This window comes from Opisthocomus hoazin, chromosome 2, assembly GCF_030867145.1.
Source record: "Opisthocomus hoazin isolate bOpiHoa1 chromosome 2, bOpiHoa1.hap1, whole genome shotgun sequence".
Taxonomy (NCBI): domain Eukaryota; kingdom Metazoa; phylum Chordata; class Aves; order Opisthocomiformes; family Opisthocomidae; genus Opisthocomus; species Opisthocomus hoazin.
The window spans coordinates 33278491-33293431 of record NC_134415.1 but is presented as its reverse complement, the minus strand read 5'-3'; the positions used below and the strand labels follow the sequence as shown (position 1 = coordinate 33293431).

Here is a 14941-nt window from a genome sequence, read left to right as displayed (position 1 = left end):
AATCCCCTCACAAGTATAGACTCAAAAATTTTTATTGCCTGAATTTCCTAAATATCTGACACAAAACTAGCAGAAGAAAAAGGTGCTACCTCCTCTCCCTTAAGAGCCTCTTTGTGATAAAGACTACCCTGAGCTTAGTCCCCCTACAGCAACACTGAATCGTGTAAATGGCTAAACATCTTTAGTCTAATTCTTTCTATTGTTTGGCCAGTCTTACCCTTGGTGTGACAAATCACCTCAATGCAAGAGGCAACATCAGTTTTAAATCAACATAAACCAAAAAATTCAATCTAGCTATGTGCTGACACAGCCCTGCTTCCAGCTGTGAGGAAATCACAGTTCCAGAAGACTCTGCCTGCCACATGCCAGCACCTTCAGACATCCCTTGAAGAACTTTAGTCTTCCTGCCTTCATGTTGGTGAGCAAAGATCAGCCAAGAAACCATGAATTAGAGAGTTCAAAAGTTGTTTTAGTTTTCCAGATCAATGAGCTGCATATAACCTAGGGGTGAAGCCATTGCCCTGAAATTTTGTGAAATTACCACATGACTGTCATATAGGTGGATGAATATGGTGTTTTCTGTTGACTACTTCAAGCATATTTCTGATTTTGGCAAAAAGCAATGCTTCCTGCAATTACCACAAGATCAAAGAAAAATCACTCAGAAATTGTTGGAAAAACACCATAAATAAAATATCTGTGTTCCCTTAATAGTTAGATACAAAAATTAGAGAGGATAGACAAAGGATTTATTGGTTCTGTCCCATAATATGATGGCATGTCATGTAAATCAGTGTTTTACTTATATAAAGAAAATCTGTCACTACACTGTGAATCCTTGCACCCTATAACTTGTAGCCTCAAATCTAAAAAGGTAAATACCATCACAGACATAAAATTACAGTCTGATGTTCTCAGCCCTAAAGGGAAAAAAGAGAGTTTGACCTCTTAGGCACTCTGAATCAGTTATGGTTCATTCTGCTACAGAAAAGAAGTGTTCATTGTTCTATTAGAAGGAAGTTTTGCAGGCTCACTTGAAGTTGCAAGTTCACATTGCCAAAATGTCCTAATAATCAGTCCTTGTGGTTTCAGTCTTGCAAGGCAAGGATGCAGAAACTGAACTGCCCTCTTACTTGTACACACTCTTTCCCTTTCTTTTCCCATTTCAGTTCACAGAAATGAAGCAGGGACCTTGGGAACCTTAACCTTACTTCAGGAACAGTTAGCATCTTTGTTGTGCTGTTTTGCAAACAGAACTTTGACCTCTGGGAACATCACTGTCACCTTTCATCATTACTGAATGCATTCAAAAAGCTCCAGACAATGAAGTGAAATTTATATTGTTTGCACTATAAAACTTCTTGGGCTTACTATAATTTAGCAGAGGGATGAGATCCCCTTGCTTGTCAAAAAGAGTATGTTGCTAGATTTTCACCAAAAAATTTACTTGCTTCGTGGTCTACTTGGGACTATATAAGCATTTATAGGTCAGTCACCAAGGAAAAAAGTGCCTAACATTGAAAATAACACTCAAATAACAGCATTTTAGCTCCATGGATCTTGAAGTCTTTTCCTACAAGCTTACCTTCTTGCTGCAGGGTATTTCAACAGAGAGAAGTATTTCTTCAGGCTTAACTATTGTCTTTCTGTATCCAGTGAAAAATTTGTCATCCATCGTGACAGTCCTTTTGCCCTCTGTAGAGCAAGGAGAGATCAATGACAGATGAATGAATAACTCAGATGTAGAATGGCAATAGTATGTGTGAAAGAGCCTTCAACCTGCACAAATCACTCTTGATACAATAACAGTTTTCATTTTTCCACCCCTTTTCACCTAATCAGGGAGGATTTTCTCAGATTTACTTTGGTGCTTACCGAATCTATGACAGCCTCTGCCTACATACAACGTTTTATTTGTACAGAAAATCAAAGAGATCTCCTTCCTTCTTTATTTAATTAAAGATGAGCCTCCAGGTGAACTGGTTTCCAAAATCCCAATGTACTTCCATCTTTCCCCTTTCCTTAGCCTACACACAAACCAGTACAAGAGGAAGTCACTGCTCAGACAGCCCACTTACTTCAAGGGTCCTACTTCAAAAAAATTCTTCCTAAGAGGATACACAAATTGAGACATTGGGTTTTCTTCACAGAAAAAAAAAAAACAGCAAAGCAAGTTTCAATCTTTATCTGAAAAATTCACAAGGATCAAAGTATGATAGTGACAGAAACAATTTCATGTCTATTGTTTTTCATGAATAGACATCTTGACCAGCTGCTCACAAGGATGTGTCTTTAAGTACATACAAAGTACCAGAGATTCATTCTGGCACAGAAGTACAAAATTCTTGAGGAAGCCAACCTTAGGCCTAGCCTTAGAACTTCAGCCTCAAAAAGGACAAAACCCCTAAGACTCAGACTAAGCCTACTTTACGTAATGTTAACTTCCACTTTGAAGTTCTGACCTGACCTAACAATCCATGGCAGAGTACTGTTGACTATCCCACTCCCCTCAGTGGCACAAGGAAACATAAGTCGCTTACCATTTGATATCAGAGTCAGTTTGCTTCCACTTGCCATTAACACAGGATTTAAGTCAGAAATTGGGCTTGCTGTCATTATGTTCCCACCAATAGCCTAGAGTGATAATATATACATCAGATAAATACGAAAAAAACTTATACAGCATCTTGTAATCCTGCATTACTCCGTACACAGTGTACTAGAGGTTAGCTCTGCTTGAGTTTGCTTTGATAAATTCGTTTTCTCACTCAGCAATTTTAGGCCTTTGTTGAAGTGGGAAGACATAAAGGCCATGAAATCAGTTGCTGTCCCAGTTAATACTAACATTTGCCTGAAACAGTTTTAGGAACCGTCTCTGGGTAATGCATCAAAACTACCTTATGCTTGAACTGCATATGCCCAGCAATGCCAAAATTCAATCACCGTAGCTGCAATTAAGAGAAGATCCATGAAAGTACAGAGCATCTTTTCAGTAGCAGCCAAAAAACTTTGGTTCCTGAACGTAATACAAATGTATGGCACAGTATCTTGTGGAACAAAATTTTCTGTTTGGTAGGTTCGTTGATCTGCTTGCTCGATATTTTTTTCTTTTAGTATACAGAGTTTGAACACACCAAACCCACCTTCTCTTTCCCTTTAAAACTAGAGGAAAATTTGCCAGATATGCATTAACACTATGACTATCACAGTTGTACTGGCAAAAATCAACACACCTGCTTCTATGAAGTTTGTCCAGGACTCCAAATACATTTTCGTTCAATTAGTCAAACCTCACTAGTGTTTCCCCCCACTTGCTCTGATAACAGCAATGGAAGATCTGGACAACTGCCACATTTCCCTTGTTTACTAAACCTGTGATATCAATGTAGCACAGACACCAGCTAAGACCCATGTTGCTATCAGTGCCTGGTGTTGGTTTACATGTACTAGCTTCTTTGCCTAGGTTTGCAAATGTTTTCGTGTGAGAAGCACAAGGCACACCAACACTGGACGGGCAGGCCAGGTCCCCAGACTGAGATTTCAATTCCAGTCTCTTGTGCTCCTGAGTCACTTACAGCAACATTCCTGATCTGTGGCCCTGCAAACCACCGCAGCTGTTCAAGGACAGCCTGGAAGATCTCCGTTTTGTAAGGAGGAAGCTCTGCCACTAGTTTTCTCAGCACCTCCTCTACTAAGCTCAGGGTACAGGCAGCACCGAACGTGACCCCTGTAAACAAACAAATGAAAAGAATTGTTGTTGTCCCAAACATCAAGATGCAGAGGGATCCACTTTATTATTCCGTGGAATCCCCACTCACTTCACAGGCATTCTGCGTTTTTCTTTGCTCACCTGTTTCAGTGTGTTGAACAGCGTTCATTTCAGACACCCATGCTGGTGCTATTATCACTGGATACAACATGTTCTTTAACCTCATCTCAATACCTTAAGGAAAAGTAAGACTCCTTCAGTTACATGCAGGTGACAGAGAACCCAAGTTAACTATTTCCCAATGAAATGGCAGCAGGCCCAGTAAAGAGCCAGTTCATTGACCATCTGTTACACAGGTTATATAAGGTCAGAGAGATACCAGACTGAAAACTGGTTTCCACTAATGCCAGAATTCTCATAGCGAAGTTTTAGAGACACTTTTCTAGGCTTACAATAACCTTAAATAAACTGTTTAGTACTTGTGTAACCTGGCTATTGCTGTACATAATCCTTCAGGAAAGAACAATGAACACAATGAACCATACAAAGTTTGGGGATTGTCTCCTGAACTAATTGCTCAGGATAACAGAGCTACTAAACACGTCTGAACTTTCCTCCTCCGCACTTATGTTTGCCAAAGCACATATTTTGGGGTAAAACCCAGTATGATTTCAAGTCTTGAGAGTTTATTCACTGAAAAATCTTTCAAAACACAGGTTTCACAACTGAATTAATTTGATTACGAGTACATTTTACATTGTGCCACTCCCCTCTTCTCAAAATTCCACAAAACTAGCACAAAAGTTCAGAGGTCTAGATAATAAAATTTTTTTGCCTGACACAGCAAAGAACAGGGAAAAACATTCACTGCGAGATTCGTCTACCTGAGAAGAAAATTTGTTCACACATACAACCTGAAGATTAAACATCTATTTAACAGCAATGACATGAAGGAGGTTTACATTTGCACTGTTCTCACAAAATACTCTGTGGAAAGTTTTTCAGCTGCTCACAATGAGCATCAGCTCTTCTTCTTACCCACTTCTGTGTTCCCCACAACAAGCTTGGCATTGGGGTACTGGGATTTGAGAGTCACCAGTTCCTTGAGAGTTGTAGGCTGGATCCACATCACACGCTCGCCTTTGAAACACAGCTGTTTCTGCTGTTTGCTACTCTGAGTCTGCAAAAGTGAATTCAGACAAGGCTCAGACCCTACATTAAGCCAAGAATCCCTGCTCACATGATGCCCATGCTTATGCCAGGCCAGGCGTAAGTTACTGACAGGTGGCTGTGATATCCACACTGCTGTTAGCAGTTAGCCATTCCCCATCCTCCTATCAGTGACAAGAGTCTTTTTCATGCTGACAAAAGTTTTGCCTTCCTGATGTTGCCAGGTGCATCCTGCAGCTACATCTCCCTAGCAAGACCTCTGCAACAATGTTCATCTGACCAAAGTTCTGGCAGATGCATGTGGCTTCATCCATCTTAGAAGTAGTGGGTTTTCCACTCTCATCTCACTGCAATAATGTCAGTCTTTAGCACTGCTTAATTTGAGTTACTGGCTGTAAGGCCACATTCTGGTTCCTTTTTTAATTCCTTCATCCAGCGACTGAAGAAAACAGACTAACATGGCCGCCTCCCAGCAACATCAGATCAATTCCTAGGCAGGAGAACATCTTAGAGAAGAAACAGAGGGGACCTATCTCAAGCTAAATATATATTATGCTATGGTCTGAGAGTATGCTATGGTCTGAGAGAACCTACTCATGCTGTAGCTCATGACACACTTAGACTGGGTGTAACATCAGAACTAACGATTGAATTTCAGTTTGTTAAATGTGAAGGAAGCTGTAAGCATGCCATGTGCTGGACTAGATTCCTGGCTGGGATACATCTGCTTAGGGGAAAGCTACCCCAAAAAAAGACAGGAATGAAACATGGAGAGAAACTAATCTCACCTAACTTTTGATGTCAGTGTCATCCAGCCAACTTCTACTCGTGCTGTACTGAGTGGAGAGAAGTTGGTGCTTTCAGGACGTCATCTAAGTTGAAACATATATTCAGCTACATCCCATAGCTCCTACTTCTCTTCCTACACCATAAAGGGAGCACAGGGCAATTAGCTGAGATATGGCTGTATTAAATGTAGAAGTTCACATCTGACCTAGTAAATTGAGATCTAGGTGTCAGCAACTGTTCCACCCCTGGATAGGCAGTAACTGGAAAGGAAGGCAACACAAGACCAGGACTGTCTGGTGAGAAACAGAAAGAAAAGCCAGCCAGCTGGGGCAGGCACTTGGCCTGCATATCTTTGAAGCCACCCTGGCTGAAAAGCCTTCCGTATTATAAAACAAGGAAGTGTTCATGCCCATGCATCTTCTTTTATCAGCAGCCGTCTTTTGCACTGCCATTTCCTCAGGGCAGAGATACTGAAAACACTGAAACCCTATGCAGAACAACAAAACCAATGAACCACATTCTATTTCTTTTTGAATTAACTTACCATTAACTCTGGTGGGAAGATTGGCTCCTGTGTAGGGTCCAGTGGCTGGAACTCAGAAGAATTGAACAGACTGGAGGACATCATTGTCTATGACAGAAAATACAAATGGCTGGGCGGCAGAGCAGAAAGCTATACACATGTAACCCTAACTCATTGTTCTTTCCAGTCACATCTCTGGTGCTATTTCACACGGAGCAAAGAATGGCAAACCCAGTGAAAAGATGACACATGATCCAGAGTTTCAAGCTCTTTAGTCATGTTTTTCTGATCACAATGCATGTCTGGTCAGAAATCTGAACCTGAACAGTGAACACACTAACAGGTTTTGCCGATCAAAAGTGACATCACTTTCACATTGGCATGTTAAATTACATCAAAAGTACTTTTTCTGAGGTAAGACCAGCATAAAATATAAATTAGTCTAAACTGCTTTGCACAAACACAGCTAAATTAAAAGCATTGCGCTTTGGCACAGAATAAGACAGAGCTAAGACTGCAAAATATCAGAAATCAAGAAAAAAATAATATTTGAGAGGCACCTTACCACATTGTCATCTTTTCCATTCATGCAGCAGCCCGGACCATTGGCTTTTCCTCCACAGCAGCCCCCATTCTGAAGAAGAAACAAAACACACTTCAGCTAGTCTATACAAAGTCAGAACATTCCAACTTTTACAGGATATATTCCTCCCCTTTTATCAGTCCCTGGATCACAGAAATTTGCAGTAACATTTTTAATTAACTACTTTGACAAAAGAACTCCAAGCAATCATAATTACTGGAGTACTCCATGCAACACCAGATGCTCCCTAACAAAGAATCCACAGGAATTCACTGGAATTTCCTGGCAAAGAATTTTGTTATATTCTTTCTTTCCTAAATCCATTTGATATACTCACACTACCTTAATGCCCTAATTCCTTGGTTTCATCCCTCCATTGTTTGTACTTCAACTGGTACATAAAATGTGATTAACTTTTTTCCTCCAGATATTCCAAAAAGTTTCAACAGTCCAATTAATTGGAAAAATGATTAAATTACTTCATTCATGACTGGACTGCAAAGACTGGGAAAGATCATACTGGGGAATTAACTGGGTTTTAGATCTGTTTGTTTTCACAGGAAGATGGGTTCTTTCAATATACCAGAGGCTGGTAACACATTGCTTACTGTTGTCACCATGATATTCACAGAAGTGTTGCACCTCAGAGATTCAGAAGGAACGTATCCAGCTCACTATTGTAAAACCTGTGTCATGATGGCTAGTCATGCTAACCAGTACATATGCAGTCGCAGCATCTTCCAAGAGACAGACATTCAAACCAGCTTAGATGGCTCTGAATATCTGCACCACAGTAGAACCAGAGAGGCGACTAATACATCAAAATTTTAATGCTATATTGCAAATGGAGGTTATGGTTTTAAAATTCAGCTTACCATGCTATTTTCCCTCTCACTACGACAGCATCCAGTGCCATTGACTACTCTGCCACAGCAATTCAAGTCCTGTTGGGACAAAAACTGTTCTAAGAAAAATGTGCATATTCCAAGGAAATTAAATAGACTTGATTCCTTTTTGAGAGAATTTGATCCTACACTTCTTACATCCGAAGCAGAAATGGGACATGGAAGGTGCCAAGCAAGTAGGTGTTTTACTTGCCAATGGAAGGCAGTATGCTGCAGTGTGATGGCTGGGTCATGTCCAGTCTACTGATAGACCTCTTGTTCTGGTTTGGAACTACTCTGACTGTTCAGCTAGTATCTCTGGTCCCGGTGGAGCTGTGAGGAGACACCCAGAGAAGAGTAAAAGGGACAAGCACATACTATACTATACGTAGTACTCTACCAGCATCCAACCGCATTCAGCTCAGGGGACTACTCTAGCCCAGCATGGTTTCTGTCTCTTTAGTGACCCTCAACAGGTCTCCATCCATGTACCTGCTCAGTCTGCTCTGGAGCCTGTGTAAGTTTTTGGTGCGCACAACACCCTTCGGTGAGTTCTGCAGGTCAGGTACGTGGTACATGGCAGACCATCTGCCTTTGTTTTCAACTTGACTCCTGCTAGTTTCATTTCTTGACACCTTGCTTTTGTATTGGAAGAGGCAGAAAACAGGATATGCCTGTCCACATTCCACCTGCCAGTCATAATTTTGTAGATTTCTATCAGAGGTGAGCACAACCCACTATATCAGCCTTGCAGAACCCATTCCACTCCTTGACATCTTTTTTCCAGCCTGAAGTGTCCAAGCCTACTAATTGCTTGTATGGAATCCAGATTATCACAGATGCAATGTTTATTCCAGTTCTCTGATTCTTTTCCTATTCTGCTCTACCCTGCTAGAGACGAGAGGACCAGAACTGCACAGAGTACTCAAGTGTAGGAAAAGCCATGATGCAGACAGTGGCATGACAGCATTTTCTAGTTTGTTCTCTACCATTTGAAGTGTTGTTTTGACTGCCAGTTAACATTGAGCTGATGCTTCCACGGAACTGTCTGCCACACCTCCAAGATCATCTTCCTCCATGGTAATAGGCAGATGATCTTGTATCTGCTCATAGCCTATTATTTTACATGCAAAATGAGGACTACCGTTTGCTCTGTAAATTGCTTTGCATTTATTTGCCCTGAATTTTGTATCCTATTCTATTCTCCAGTCTCTCAGGTTCATAAAGTCCTTCTGACATTCCTCAAAGTCTGTTCCTGTCTTCACTACCCAGACTAACTTGCTATCAGTTATTTTCTCACATCATTGCCCACTCTCTTTTCCACCTCATTTAGAAATATCTTGAACAACCTTGCTCCCAGCACAAGTCCCAGCAGAACTCCACCTGTGACCTCCCTCCATTGCAAAAACACACCATTTTCTCCTACCTGCTATTTCCTGCCTTTTAACCAATCTTTCATCCATACAGAGATCTTCCCTCTTACCCCACGGCTGCCTATTTTATTTAAAAGCCTTTGGTGAGACACTGTTGAAAGCCAATTGGAAATCCAAGTAGGCTATATCAACTGGGTTTATCAACCATTTGTAATGGATCTCATTTTTCCTTGTGTTCTCTTTTGTCAATCGTAATTCTGGGTAATACAATGAAATTAATGGGCAGCATCCTAACTTCTTTGTTTTTGATATTTAATACCCATGCAGCCCTGTAAGTGGCTAGTACTCACTGAAGTACCTTACGATCTACTTTTCTTCACAGCCTCCAGCAGTCTTTCAGGAACAAAGGCACTAAAGAAAACTTATAGCAAAGCTTCGTACCTCACGCAAACCAGCAGATGAGTTCTGGGCAAGAGCTATACAGCAGTGACTTCAACTTCTTTCTAGAGCTATTACAGTTCTGCAGATGATCTTTCAAGAAAGCAACTTTCTCATCAGGTTCCCCCACAGTATGTCCCTATTCATGCACCATACCTTTACACTTTTTCTACATCAGGGATCATCTGCAAGCTGTATTATGCAGGGATGATGAGTTTTTAACAGACTTACAGAAAAAAATTGGAAAGTCTGATTATCTGTGACCCAAAAAGGGACCATCAGGTGGATTTTATGAAAGTGCTCCACTTCCAGCAACTGGAGTGAGTAGAAGAGTTGGTCTTCCTGCTTTATTATTGCATGAGGCACATACAAAGGGGTCAAGAGTTGGACCTGGGTTGTTGTAGCATGTATGTTTCCTTCCTCCCCATTTCAGCTCACGGTGTATTTTAGCAACAGAGAGAAAGACAGCCAGCCTTCAGATTTTTTTAAACATTATCTGAAGCCACTTACTTTAGCAAACGTCCTGTATCCTTCCAGAATGGGTCTGTACCCTGTACACCGACACAAGTTCCCTGCATTGCCAGAGCAAAAGGATAGAGGTTTAGTGTCATTTGGCTGAGAACTTTTCTTCTCTTAGAACATTTTACTGTTTCTCACAAAAGCTTGTCAAATCTAGATAAAGCTAATGAAAAAAGTGGGAGGAGGAAAATTTCATTAGTAATCTTGCAACAATCCTACCATTACTTTTTGTTGAAATTTTAAATTGAAACTAATTTAGGAAAAAAAAAATATCAAGCTGCCTTATTCAGTATTCATTTACCTCAGTTGTGTGAGTCTAATCAGTACACCAACTATCCAGTCTCCTGAATTACAAAAAGGTTGCTTTACTCCTGCATCTGATTTCCTCTCAGGTCACTGCTGGAAGCATGGTAACAGCTCTAACCTCAGCAATAACAGCATCCTCTCAGATGATTTACACAGTTGGATCCTGCCCCACTCGATCATGTATATTGCTGTCTTGGTCCTTTACTTGAGTTTGGCTGGCCCAGATGCTCTCTGTCACCTCTGCAGGCAATTGTGACAGCAATGAATAAACAAGCAGATGTGGAGGCTCTTCTAAGCCCCCCAGGGAACAGGCCACCTTTTGCTCTGTGTTAAACTTAGTGGAGTTCTAATCCAAGACTGAGGGCACTTGCCCCTGCTTCAGGACAAACAATGAGGTTCTGTGAGATTTTCCACAGGCCATTTTTGTTCACTTCATAGCACCTGGCCAGTCTGCTAGTGGAAAAGCTAGTCCTGAACCTCATAACAACCAGCTGTCTTTAACGAAATACATTAAACAAAGGTGCACCTCCATCCCATTCGGTGAAGCAGATGTAATGAAAGCAGAACAGGTTGCATCTCTGCAGGGCTATGAGTATTACCTTGGAAAGCATCTTCTATGTCCTCCATTTGGGGCTCAGAATTGTTGCGAAGCAATGTATACATGGACATGACAATACCTGGAGTGCAAAAGCCGCATTGGGACCCATGACTTTTTGCTATTCTCTCCTGAGAAAAAGTAAAAACAACCATCAGCTCATAATTTCAAGGCAAGTCCCTGGTTGTGCTTGTTTCTGTAATGTCTCTGTTAAAAAAGTCAATCTCACCAGAAGAGCTGAGACTATTATAAGATGTTCTCTGATGAGATGGTCAATTAATCTGTGAAGCAGACTTCAAAGAAGAGAACACCCTGAAAAGTTTGCATTTAGGCTTTGAATTCCCAGCATAACTGAAGGTGACTAGAAGCTTCCAAGGAGATCAGGAGTTCTTCAGATTTACCATCCTAGAAAGGCTGGGGCTACCTGTACAGACCTTAGTTTGAATTTCAAAGCTTAGCTGTTAGAATCTTCAGGAGAGGTAGGGAAAAAACAACAAGCAAACAAAGGTCAGACTAACTGCCACCCATTCATGCGTGTCTAACTTATTTTTCACCTTGTGGTTTACTGTCTCAGATAGATATTGGCACAAGTCCTACCCACTGTACAAACTGAGATGAATCAGTTTCCCTTAAAGGAGCAGTATCTCTCTGACAAAGCTGAGGCAAGTCTTCTTCTGTAAAAAGTGCATTATAGCACCTTCCTAGAAGAGCAAGACTTCACATTCCTGTCACTCCTTTCCACCAAGAATATTTTGGGACTCCAGAGACATTGCTGACCAAATCCTACTGCACCACTGCAGGGAAGGCTCCTTACTACACAAGATGAGAAACCAAGGTCATTCATAGAAGGCCATAGGAGAACCAAAACCTAACTCAGATTTCCTGGCTCCAAGTCATTATATAGGCTCTCACCACAATGTCTTTCCAGTTCGTGGGCTTTGGTCCAGGATGTGGACCAAATAGAGCCACACAGCCTAGAAGAAAAGCATTAGCAATTCAGCCAGGATAGCACCAGTTAAACTGTTCGTGCATAACAGAGCTGCAGCATTGATGCGGGAATTTGATGCCAGCAGTTAGTTGTTCCTGCAAGTAAAGGCTACTCATGTGGAAAGTCAGACTCTCACCTTTAACATTATGATAGAAGTCCCAACACCCTGGAACAGGATTAATTAACATCAGAAGAAAACATGGATAGAGGGACTCAAAGTTACCAGTATGAATAGCTTACCTGGGCTGGGTGCAGCCTGGATTTTGTGTTTCCTATGCCTTCAACAGTAGTTACAGCTACATGATGCAGGGCACAGACAGGGAAGAGGCAAGCGTTGGCAGTATGGTGGCTAAAATAATAAATTAAGGTCATTTCACTTGACAGTGCTGCTCAATAAAGGAAAAAGGGAACAGAAGGACTGAAGAGTACTCAAACTGTAGCAGTGGACACAATAGGAGAACTTAAACAGATGTGATACAAGTGTTAGTTACAAGCCATATACTACTCAGCCAAAGTACTCATCAACTTCACTTGAATTTTAAACTGAGTATGAACTATAGGATTTAACCTAGAAATAACAAAATTAAACATCTTCATTGCATGTGAAGTTACAGAACCCATGTCAGTGATTTATAGGGGCAGGCTACAAATACCAAGATGTTATACAGCTGGCCTGGCCCACTCACCGTGACATAAGAGCACAGAGCTCCTGGCCTTTTACCCAGGAAGACATTTTGAGATGGTACACATGGGGAAAAAGTCCAGGCTGAAGGTAAAATAGAATAATGTTGCCAAAATTCTTATAGGATCTAGCTACTTTTTTTCATTTCTATCAAGAGAGAATAATGACCCTAAAGATATCATATTCAAGGCCACATTACTAAGCAGAACCACTAAGTTAGATGATCCCAAGTTAAAAGTATCTCCAAGCATTATTCCAAATATATCGAAAATTTCAGTGCTTTCCTTTCCCCACAATAAAAAAAAAAACAACAATATGGTCTGTCCCTGTGCCTCATCCTCTCTCTCCTTTCCTCTCTTTGTCTGATTCCATTGCTTCACTCTTCAATTAATTACAGAAAGAACAGGAAGAAAGTTTATGTCTCAGGAAATAAGAGCCATTTCAAGGGTTAAAACAGAAGTAGAGAAAAAGTTGATGTCTGCTGGCATACAGAAACCAGATATTGTAGTAATACAATAGCAATAAAGATTTTATCACAGTAATCATCATTTGTGTCATCACAGAAAAAAGTTATATTACTTTGCAAGAAAGGAACATAAAGGTTTTTTGAATTGGAAAAAGGCAAATAGTTTGCATGCTAGAGTCAGCACAGATATTTCAGGGCAAAATGAAATAGTTCTCCATCAGCACTGCAATGCTGTGGGAAGAAACACCTTCTTATCTTAGCCTTCTGAGTTTATGTTCTGAAAGTGAAGAATTACATTTTGGCAGAAACATACATTACATAATTTTTTTTTTTTTTAAATAGTACCATGCCTAGAATGTCAAGAACCTGGATCTGTCCCCATTTCATTTCTGTTGAAGAGTTCAGATTGCAAAGGATACAGGATTTTCTTCCTAAAACGATCATACTTGGATATCATAACAGTGCAAGCACCACATCCACCTTCTCCACAGCCTAGTTTGGTTCCACATAGGCCCACTGAGAGAACAGGAATCAAGGAAAACACAAAGACTGTTGGCAGAAGCCTGCTCAAACAGATGTCAATCAAAGCTTAGCAACAAATTTTTGCTGGAAATGAAGCACTTCTTTTTTCTGCTTAATAACTTAATTTAACTTCAGCAAAGTTTCAAATGCTGGCATATAAACTTTGAGATCAACACCCACAGCCCTAACAACGAGGCACTCCACATTCCAATAGACTCTTAGAATAAACAAAAAAGTTCTGAACTACTTCCCACTTTCCACTAGACCCAGAAAAGGAAATGACATAAGGGAGACAAAGCACTCAGTAACTGCTGAACAGGAGCTGTTCAGGCATGCAGCCACATCACAGAGACACCTCTACCCAGTGGTGGTTGACTTTTTCTTACACCTGGTGATTCCTGCCACCTAGGCAGTGCCCAGGCAGGGCAGTCACGCAATACTACAAGTGCCACAGTTTAGCACTGACATGGGAGCTGCACTTGAACTGCTTGCAAACTACCTGCATCTCATGAGTCATGGTCTGGCCACCCTAGCTTCGCTGTTGGCCCCATTTATGATGACTTCCCAAGTGACGTGGAAGACTAGGGACAAAACCAGCCAAGCACGCTCCCCAGTAGCCTGGTTCTCATAAAATCACAGGAAGGAGACACTGAGAGCCAGAATCAGTGGAGATGCACAGAACCTCTGCACAGACACCTGGGAATCCACAAAGTGTACGGACTGGCCTAAGCAGATTTCTCCACAGGCAGCAGAGTGCGTGCCTGTACTTTTCAATCAGGAATTACATCAAATGTCCTGCAAAGGGATTTCAGGAGAAGATTCCTCAAGTCACTTCTGCTTTGGGTTCCTTCACTCATTAGAAGGTAATTAGACTGGTGTTTTTTCTTGTGAAGGGGATTGGCCAATGCAGAGACACTTTTGGTGGCAAAAGTACAGCTGCTTTCAGAGGCAATGGACACATGCCTGTACCGAGACCATCAACCTGATGTCTATTGCTTCCCCACAAGCCTAGGATAAAGGGTACTCAAATAATCTTTGCCTTCACTACAAAGATTCTGGAACCAACTATTTTCACACAATCATGTGCTTGCTTCAGCAGAAATATAGCTTTCTTACACCATCCAATGCTTCTTTTGACAACAGTGCTAATCTGCCTCAATAAAACATGTTTCTCAAAATATTTATCTGACCCTAGCCAGGCATCTACAAAATAAGTTCACCAGAATGCTCATGCAGATGATCAGAAGGGTTTGAAGAGCTCAGATTAGATTATCTCCTTGTGAAGCTACACACATTAGATATCAACAAGCTTAGACATAGAAGGTCTACTAGCAAGAAGTGTACATAGGCACAAGAGCCATGCCACTACCCAAAGAGGAGTGTGATTTATATCC

At 41.1% G+C, this 14941-nt stretch overlaps 1 protein-coding gene across 1 annotated transcript in view; it reads right to left on the bottom strand.

Moving 5' to 3' along the window:
* Positions 1 to 14941, bottom strand: part of XDH (xanthine dehydrogenase) — a 55845-nt gene that overhangs the window by 32816 nt on the left and 8088 nt on the right. Inside the window, exons 3-14 of the mRNA XM_075413125.1 lie at positions 13445 to 13541; positions 12118 to 12226; positions 10894 to 11020; positions 9980 to 10041; positions 7650 to 7718; positions 6757 to 6825; positions 6213 to 6299; positions 4748 to 4889; positions 3851 to 3943; positions 3576 to 3727; positions 2541 to 2634; positions 1586 to 1695 (exon numbers count right to left, since the gene is read on the bottom strand). Of these exons, the coding sequence (XP_075269240.1) occupies positions 1586 to 1695; positions 2541 to 2634; positions 3576 to 3727; positions 3851 to 3943; positions 4748 to 4889; positions 6213 to 6299; positions 6757 to 6825; positions 7650 to 7718; positions 9980 to 10041; positions 10894 to 11020; positions 12118 to 12226; positions 13445 to 13541 (1211 nt within the window). The remainder of the gene's footprint in view (positions 1 to 1585; positions 1696 to 2540; positions 2635 to 3575; positions 3728 to 3850; positions 3944 to 4747; positions 4890 to 6212; positions 6300 to 6756; positions 6826 to 7649; positions 7719 to 9979; positions 10042 to 10893; positions 11021 to 12117; positions 12227 to 13444; positions 13542 to 14941) is intronic.